This window comes from Columba livia, chromosome Z (assembly GCF_036013475.1).
Source record: "Columba livia isolate bColLiv1 breed racing homer chromosome Z, bColLiv1.pat.W.v2, whole genome shotgun sequence".
Taxonomy (NCBI): Eukaryota; Metazoa; Chordata; class Aves; order Columbiformes; family Columbidae; genus Columba; species Columba livia.
The window spans coordinates 72,102,038-72,111,255 of NC_088642.1; the positions used below are offsets into that span (position 1 = coordinate 72,102,038).

Consider the following 9,218-nt stretch of genomic DNA (forward strand, 5'->3'; position numbering starts at 1 on the left):
TCACAAAGGGCTTTGAGGGCAGAGGGTGCCGTGCAGAGGGAGCGCAGACCCCGCTTTTCGGTGCACTCCAGGGAAGGACGCCTGTCGGGAGCTCCGGCGTGGGCTTCCCAGGCTCGGTTCCCTCCTCCCGGGAGGGGAAGGCACCCCGGGGCGGTGGCAGCTGCCAGCTGACCATCAGGTGGGGGGAACCCCCCCGAGACTCCCTGGCCCGCCCTCCTAAAAGCTCCACCCGTACCGACCACACAGCCCTCCGCGCCGCGGCACCCGTGGGCAGTGCACGTACTCACGGCTGCTGAGGGGCTTCGGCGGGGCTGGGCGAGGAGGAGGAGGAAGAGGAGGAAGGGTAGGTGTCCCTTGCGGCCGCTTGCTCCCCGCCCGCCGGCTGCTAGGAACCGCCTGGGTCTCCCTCCTTTCCCCCGCTCCCTTTTTGCAGGGTTTTAGCCCCACACGCTCGTGCACACGCGTGGCCGCCGTCACGCGTGGGAGGGCGCGGCGGGGCTGCCGGCGCGGGGGCCTCTCCCGCTTTAGCGGAGCCGTCTGCGGAGCGCAGCTCAGAGCGGCTCCGGGCAGGGAGGAGGCAGGACGGCTCCCGCCCGCTGCCCGGCCTCTGACCGACCCCGGCAGCGTCCCTGTCCCCGTCCCTGTCCCGCCCTCCGGCTACGGCTCCGTCCAAGGAAACCCGAGCGGTGCCGGACGTCGGGGGTTTCAGCACTTCACTGTCCGCGAAACTTCAGCCTCTTCCCGAGGAGCATCCGTCTGCTGCCCCGAGGGGCCACTTCGGTGAAGGAAAGTGGTCCTTTGCACATCAGCAGGATGGCACGGACCATGAGACCCGACGACATCAACCCCCGGACGGGGCTGGTGGTGGCTCTGGTCAGCGTCTTCCTGGTGTTCGGCTTCATGTTCACCGTGTCTGGTATCAAGGGAGAGACCTTGGGGGACATCCCACTGCTGGCCATTGGGCCAGCCATCTGCCTGCCCGGCATTGCTGCCATTGCTCTCACCAGAAAGACCGACGGCTGCACCAAATGGCCCAAGAACAAGTGTCCATGCTGTAAGCAAGTCAAGGACCGGGATGTCATGGAGCTGCTGAGGACACCCTCGGACCTGGAGTCTGGCAAGGGGAGTTGCGATGAGCTGGCCAAGAAAGCATACCAGAAGGACAGGAGAGAGCTGCGAGGTGAGGACTCTGTGTCCATCTGCACCACCACCACCACCACCACCACGGGTGAGTGCAAGAGCCTCATCAGAAAGGTGGAGCAGGACGAGATGCTAAGATACCTGGAGACCTGTTACCCAGAAATGCCAGGGAATGTGTTTGTGGGAGATGGCTCCGTGTACAGTGCCTTGGAGAAGAAGAGCTCTTCTCCCACCAGGGACAGCACTGATTGCCCTGACATTGAAGACAACATTTTTGTTGCTCCTAAAGACAGTATCATTGTCTGCTCTTACAAGGACAACAGCCCTTATGACAGATACTGTTGTTACATAAACCCTACTGGAGTCAACTCAGACCAGGAGACCATAGTGTGAAGGATGCATACTTTATAAATATGTATGTATACAAAAACTACAACTTCAACTTCTTGATAGGGGATAATATAGCTGACTGCACTGCATGGGACAATCCTGATACTATTACAATTTAACCTGGTATGTGACTGATACTCAAACCTTTTGTGCCTGAAATACTCTTTCTGTAAGTAAACAAGCATGTTTAAAGGCTAAAGAATTCAATTCTTCATTTTGGAAAAAAAAAATAATTTTATTTTCATTTTCTCCCTTTCCCTCTCTTATATTTTTCTGCTGCCTATTGTACCCAAGCCCGTAGACACATTGACAGGAGGACAGTAGTGGCTGTCAGCTGAAATCAGGAGCTGAATCAAAACTCTGGAGCTGTCTGCAGGAAAGAATGTGGTGCTCTATGGCTGAATGGATCTTAGCAAGTGTCACTTCATTTTAGGAGGGACTGAGAGATGTCAGCATGCACTCTAATAGCTGACTGACATTAGGGACTGTAGAAGTCTTTTGCTTCTTTTCCTTCTTCCTGGCAGGTTTTTATTTTCCTTTGCTTCAAGGAATTGCTGACCCCGTGGGCTCTTCTCAAAGTCTCCTAGGAGCCACATAAGCTCAGGGGAGTTTTCAAAGGCTGATTAATCCACCATCAATAGCATGCAAAGTACAGGTTTTAGTTTTCTTCCCCACTCGTATTGAGTTCACTGGAATGTTTCTAACACTTTTGGATTTTGTAGGCATACTTGACAAGGAGATTACATCATGATCATGACACAGTTCTTGCAGACACTAGGAGCAGATGTCGCTGGACTCAGGTCTTAAAAATATATTTCAGTACCTCTAAAGTTGCTCAGATAATAGACTTCTGTGGGTTGTGTTCAGAGCTGGATTTGACCCTTCCAAAAATGTAATTTTCATGTGCCTTTTCTAAAATGCCGGTTGCTTCTCTGTTGGTGACGAATGGTTATGGTCTGCTCAGGGGTCTCAAAGCCATGCTTTGCTGGGGGAAGGGAATGGAGGGCCTGGCTGGCAGGTGTTTTTTGTTCACAGTTTATGGATACATAGCAAGCGAAATATGAAATGAACAATGAGGATTAATGATTCAAAATCCAAGCCTGAGTCTTACACACAGAAACAGAAATCCTGGCTACTCTGTCCAACAGTAAATTGCATGTTCCATGCTGCATATAAACATCTGATCTGGCCTCTACTGTGTAGATAACAGAGATGTGGTATGGTATGATGTGCATGCCAAGCAGCTGTTCTCAGGGTTAAGCTCTTAGGGGAATGGTCACTAAAGCATAGAGTAATTTGCTAGCATCTCACAAAGTTCCGGTTTCTATGACTAAACTCTCATAAGTCCAAAAAATACCTCTCTGATGGAAGTCTTAGTAACTGTTCTTAGTTGTTTGTTTTTTTTTTTTTTTTCAACCATAAGTTGTACTAGACAGATGTATTGAATTACCAAGGTAGGAAAGAAGTAAAATTCCCTTCCTTTTGTAGCAACCTGAGTTGTTGTGTAGAAAGTGGCAAGGAATTTTCCACTGAAAGGAGATATTCTTTGCTGCCCACCAAATTGTTTGGATAATTAATGGAAACTTTATGTGTCTATCAGTTTATTTTTTTGGAAACTTACATCAAATTGTTACAGACAACCAGTCTCTGAAAAGGTTTTCAGAAGAAGGAAATAAAATTTTTTACATAAGATAGTTTAGTTTCATTCAGACCGAGCAAGATGTTAATGCTTTGTCCAGGCTTTGGGGGGGCATCAGAGTGCTATTACGACAAATTAAAAAAATACAAGCTAGTTGAAGTCAGACAAGACATCTCAGTAGTTAGTTACAGGCAGCTCTGCTGCTCTGGCATCTAGCAATAGTACTGTGGGAATAAATAAACACTTATACTCTTTACAGCCCAGGTTTTATCCACTGAGCAAAGGAATTCTGCAAAAACAGACTCTCTCCATGACATGTTCAGCTGCCGTTCCCACAAAAAAGCATGTTGTTGTTGTCAGACAGATTGTCTTCTCCAGGCTTAGTCACTGCAGGACCTTATTCTGCAATGTACAGAGCAGCTCTTTGATGGTACTGGGAACTCTTATCTCATGACTTCTGAAGCCAACAGCTACAATACTGCTGATGAGGAGTAGGGTTATTAATCTCTTTCTGTTCCCAAGGGAATCAGGTGAGGGTCTCAGCCTGTGCCCACGGGTGCTCAGCATTTCTGAAGATCAGACCCACTGTAAGAAAACAGGCTACCAGGTATCTGCGTCCTGCCTTTGCTGGGGCTGTGAGCAATCGCTCGCCTTGCATAAGAGAGCAAAGCATCAGCCCGCTGGGAACCTAGATTTGTACAGTTCTGCAAATATATATAGGAAGAGGTCAAGTTTTTCCATTTTGTCGAGGATTAGATGTTCTCTGTCAAAAGTTATATGGGGTTTTACAAGGCAAGAGGGCAAACTTTAGTGACAAATGGAACAGTAAATATATAACTGGAGATGCAGCCATGCAGATCTGGTCATGTGCTTTATTCCATTCTTCATGTAGAAACGAGAGGATGCTTGTCTTAAGCAAAGTTTGATGGGAGAGAAAGTTTCCCACGCTATGGAAAGAGATGTGCAAAATTTATGTGTAAAACATTGTATTTACAGGCATGATATTTCCTTTGTTCATTTTGCTGAGGTAAGATTTCATACAAAATACAAGTTTAAGCAATATTTCTAGGCTAATCCATCAAAACCCACTAAAATTTTTTAGTGAATATGTGGGAATTTGATATTAATACTGCCTCTGAAATCTATTTCTCTGAGTTTTTCGTCCTTTCTTCTCTGATAGTTAAGCAGGGAATGAAATGGAAATGAATTAATTAGGCCATGTCAAAATTAAGAATCTGTCCATTTAAAAATGAAGGGCTTGGTGGTGGTGGTTTGATTGGGTTTTTTGTTCTTGTTGTTTGTTTGTGGTTTTGTTTGTTTGTGTTTGTTTTGTTGTCGTTATTTATTTTGTTTTGTTTTACATAAAGTGAGGTTTTTTTCATACGCTATGCTTTTGCCAGTAGAAATCTGCTGTTTATTTGATGAAAGATGGCATGGCAGCAGTTTCAAGCTTTTTATGCAGATACCATGCCCAGGCCAGAGAATTACTGGGGTTCTATTTTCTTTCAGCTCATGTGCTCTCTTCTGATGGCCACTGGAACTTGTAGGACCAGTGCTGATCTTGGAACAAGCAGCAATAATCGCATCGCTTTTCAGAGGCAGCTTCTAGTCCTGGGTCTGAACTTCAGGCTGCCACAGCTTGGGGCGCGATTCCAAGCCAGGACCCAGAGATGAGAGCTTCTTTCTGTCCTCGCTACCTTCAAAACACCTCTGGGTCAAAATCCCACTTTCTCCTCAGTGCTGTCCTCCACACAAAGCATGCAGTTGTAGTGGAGCTCTGTTTGTGGGGTTAATGCCTGGTCTTGTTGAAGTCAGTGGCCACGTATTGCTTGCTCCTACAGCACAGGTGGCATGGCACGTATCAGCGTTTGAAGAAAACCAGTGATTTGGACATTCACAGAAGGTTCCTGATATATATACAGAATTAATTTTTAGAATAGCATTTGTCATAGTGCTACAGTTATCTTCTTTTAAGAAACAATGTGATATACAGATAAACTCTATGCATGGCAATTGTGTGTTGCTGTGGTTAGATTTCTGTTGTCATAAATAGCATTTTTACGGTCATACAAGCTGATAATTGCAAAGCCTTTAACAGAAAATTGGGAGTTTTAATCAGTGTGCAGTTTGTCCCCCTGGAGCACTAAACAATAGCTTGTCCTTTCTGCCTGGAACCAAATGGGTGGGAGGTGCGCATGCTCAGGACTGTGTCGCTGCATTGTATTCTCGATCTGCATTCTGCAGAAATGTGGTGCTCTTCCACAGGCAGTTCTTCACGATCCAAGCCAATCTCTCTGCAGTCTTGGCTCCAGTAACTATTTATTATGTTGTAATTAGCAGATTAACAGCTGCTGTGACCCTCTCTCAGCATTTCTCCTGGTACATACCAGACTGTTTGCAGAATGAGATACTGATCTTGGTTGGGCTGGTAGAATCTGACCCCAAATCATCCATCCTATGTAAGCTGTTATGTTGAGACGTCCAACTAAATCATCAGTTCTTGCACCACAGGCCTGGGATTTTGCATCTCTATGTAATAACTTTTACACTAAAGGTGCCATAGAGATGGGTTAGAGGGGGGTGACTGTCAGGCCTCGAAGGCACTTCCAGCCACATTTCCATGAGCATTTAGTGACTGATCTATTTATATGCAGAACACAGTCTGCACTAAAAACTTGAATCTAAACACGTTGCCAGTAAAGCCATATTGCTAGCATTCCAACATGGGAGATTTTCTGGGTCTTGGTAGGTTTCTCTGTAAGTTTCTAATATCAATCATATTAAAACTTGCAGAGGAGTTTCCTAATATGTAGAGTAGAGGAGTTTTCCTGATGCATTCTGAACACACAGCATGAAGCATCGTCTGCAAAGCAGCTCATGCTGAGCCCATTTGTGCTCTGCAGCCAGTCTGAACACGCAGTCCCTATCGGGCTGACTGTTGGCAGGTTTGTTACTTCTGTGGTACTATGGGCCCTTTTATGCCTGGTCTTTAGAAACAGCACAGAGAACAGATCTAGAATTCACTTTTAATGCTCTCTGGCAAACTTTCATCAGTAAGAATTACCTTTAATTTATCAGTCCTGACAGTGGAGAAATTCCAGACCATGTATGTCTTTACTAGGCAAGGAGATCCAGCTTTCATTCATTTTTAAATCACAGCTTATTTTCTGTTCAGAACAGTTGCAAGGATTAGCCCTGACTATCCTGTTGTCAGATACATGCAGAAGTGTTTATGCTTCATCTTTTTACTTACAAATACTGCAGCATGCATAGATGTAAATACATTATGCATTTGTTTGCAAAAGCAGGTTACAGAATACACAAGCACAGCAATATATTAATTTGAGATCTGCTCAGAGGACCCCTCTGCTTTTCTGACACCTGACACAAATTTTCTGCACTTTAAAATTCCTTCTGTCCTTTAGGAGAAGACAATTTTTCTAGAGATGAACTCTGTTGTGGTTCCTTAAGGACACACAGTTCTTTTAACAGGATACATAGAGTTTAAAGGCTCCAGGTCTGTGTTTTGTTACAGCCCCTGAGAAATCCTGGCTCCATCATGAATTGCAAACTGAAATTTTCCAGTGCTTTGCATTCAGCATTTCTCCAAACTGTTGGTAAAAAACTTGAACCCTTGGTCAATTCTGACAGATACAGTACTAGTAATTTTTAAACGTACAGTTTCGTTACTCTAGGGAGAGGAAAAGGCATAAATACTTTGAAAATCTGGCTCTGTACTTTGGTCTAGTGGGGCAAGAACAGAAGAAGAGGTATTATTCATGAAATCAAGAGAGACCAAAAAGGCTCACAGACAGTATTTCATTACTTTTTTAGATTAAGTGTGTTATATTCTGGTCACATAGGCAATATGTTTAGAGCATTTTTCCATTTGTGTAGCTTCTTCTTGGTAGCTTACGCTGAACAGGCTCCTTAGGTAGGAACAGAGAGTGTTTTTCTGCCTGGAGGCAGGATGGAAGAGTTACAGAAAAAAAATTGATACGTAGTAGGAATCTGGTGCCAGGAAAGCTGATTCGTTTTCAGATCTTATCAAGACACTTATTTGCACCCCATAGTATTTTACTGAGAAATGCAGTGATAATCATTAGCAATTACATGCACTCATGAACATAAGGATGCTCTACAGTAGCTTCATGTTTGGTATTCACCGACTAGGAAGTACCTATTCTATTTCAACTAAAATCCAAGGCAAAATTCACAAAGATGTAACAGTAAAAATTTAGTGTGGAACTTCAAGGTCAAACTTAGTACTGTGTGAAAACTGTTAAATCCAGCACTAGAAGTTAGTTCTAAAATGTTGCAGATGCACATAAGATGTAGTGGAGTGGAGAGCTGAGGTACAAATACAGAAGATGAGGTAGGTTCGTTCCCTGTCTGAACCAGGGGACTGTGGTTAGTGTACTATGGAACATTAAATAGCACCATGTGGACTCATGCATGCTCATTGGAAGGTTACAGTCATTGGGTTCCCACACAATCAAGTTCTACAAGACCCACTGTCTCACATTTCAGACCGGTTGGTTTATAACTGTACTTCAGAAAGCACATTTTAGCAAATTTTAAATTAGGAAGAGGGGGAATTTTCCACTGTTTTCTTAGAGGACAGTATTGGATTGCAAATTATTTTATCTTTGAATTCCAATTTAGAATGTAACACTGTACAATCCAATGTTTTACACTGACTGGTGTGAAGTAGGGGAAAATTCGAACACGAATTAGGAGGACAGAATATTCATTAGCTGAAAAGCAGATGGGAGCCAGCTGGAGAATTATCTGAGTAATCTTGCATAGCCTTGTCTTTTTACTGGTCCAAAAGGACAGCCCCAGAAATATTCTTAACAAACCAAAGAATCCTACTATTGAGACCATTTCAGATGGAAGGGCTATTAATAACTTTTGGGGGCCTGAGTGGGGTGGGAAAGAGTGATATTCTACATGCTGGGGAAGCTCTTACCAACCTCTTCTTCAGATATAGATCTTCAAGAGACCCTGCACCCTCCAACTGCATGGTCAGGCTTGGCGCTCCTACTATGCCCTTGCACTGTTTGCAAAGAACACCTGATTTTGTTCCACTTCACTTTAAATACTTTTTTTGTTTGTTTGTTTGAGTAATTAGCTGTAGGAAGAAGCAGATAACTTTTCTGTTTACACATAAAGAACCATAGAATTGGAGATTCTCCGCACGTATTGATAAGAACCTAAATAAAAGATGTTTGCTGCCTAATCTAGGGGATAAAGACTAACATTTTGGTGGCAAAACACAGTCTTTTTCCAATGCCAATGGTTTGAACAAAATGTAGACAGTTTTACACCTGCAAATACATTAACCATTTTTCTTACTTGTTGGGCTTTTTTTAAAGTATTGTGTTTATTCAGCCTATTCCTCAACATTCTAACTGAAAAAATATTGTGAAGGTTTCTTGATCTAATTAAAGACTTTCATAAGTCAGTTTTTGCGTTGTGTGATTCATTTGATGTACCTGCCTGCATCCTCACCTGTATGTAGAGAGAGCTGCAATAAGCAATAATCAAAATGCACAATCTTTCCATAAAATCATCAAATAATGGATACAGTATTAGCATCCTCTGCATTATTTTGCATGACCATGGACAATGAATGGCCACTGAGTGAAGAACTGAAGTGATCTATAAAGCACATATCACCTTCAGTTCTTCAGCTCTGTTATTACAATTGCTTTCCCACTTTCTGGTAGGGATATAATCTCTTAGGAGAGGAGGAACACACCATATATTTATCTGTATAAAGTGCAGTTTTAGAAAAGAATACTTGATAGATTAGCTGACTAAATCCACATCTGGGATGTGAACCTCTGTGGTTTTCAAGCGTCTCACAGATGAGCACCGTGCTGGTTATCATACTTCAGTTTGCCATCTGGTAAGTGCTCTTCTACAGTGCCAAGGTCATCAGGACTTCAGTCAGCAGACACAGTGTCAGCCACAACAGGTTTCCTTACTACATTTCTTGGGCAGTGAGAGGTACAAGGAGCAACAACAGGGCTCTCTGGAGATA

At 43.7% G+C, this 9,218-nt stretch overlaps 1 protein-coding gene across 1 annotated transcript; it reads left to right on the forward strand.

Moving 5' to 3' along the window:
* Nucleotides 1-240: 240 nt before the first annotated feature.
* TMEM215 (transmembrane protein 215) lies at nt 241-8,636 on the forward strand. Its single transcript, XM_065046346.1, has one exon. The coding sequence runs from the start codon at nt 814-816 to the stop codon at nt 1,531-1,533; it is 720 nt and encodes a 239-aa protein (XP_064902418.1). The 5' UTR covers nt 241-813; the 3' UTR covers nt 1,534-8,636.
* The last annotated feature ends 582 nt before the right edge of the window (nt 8,637-9,218 follow it).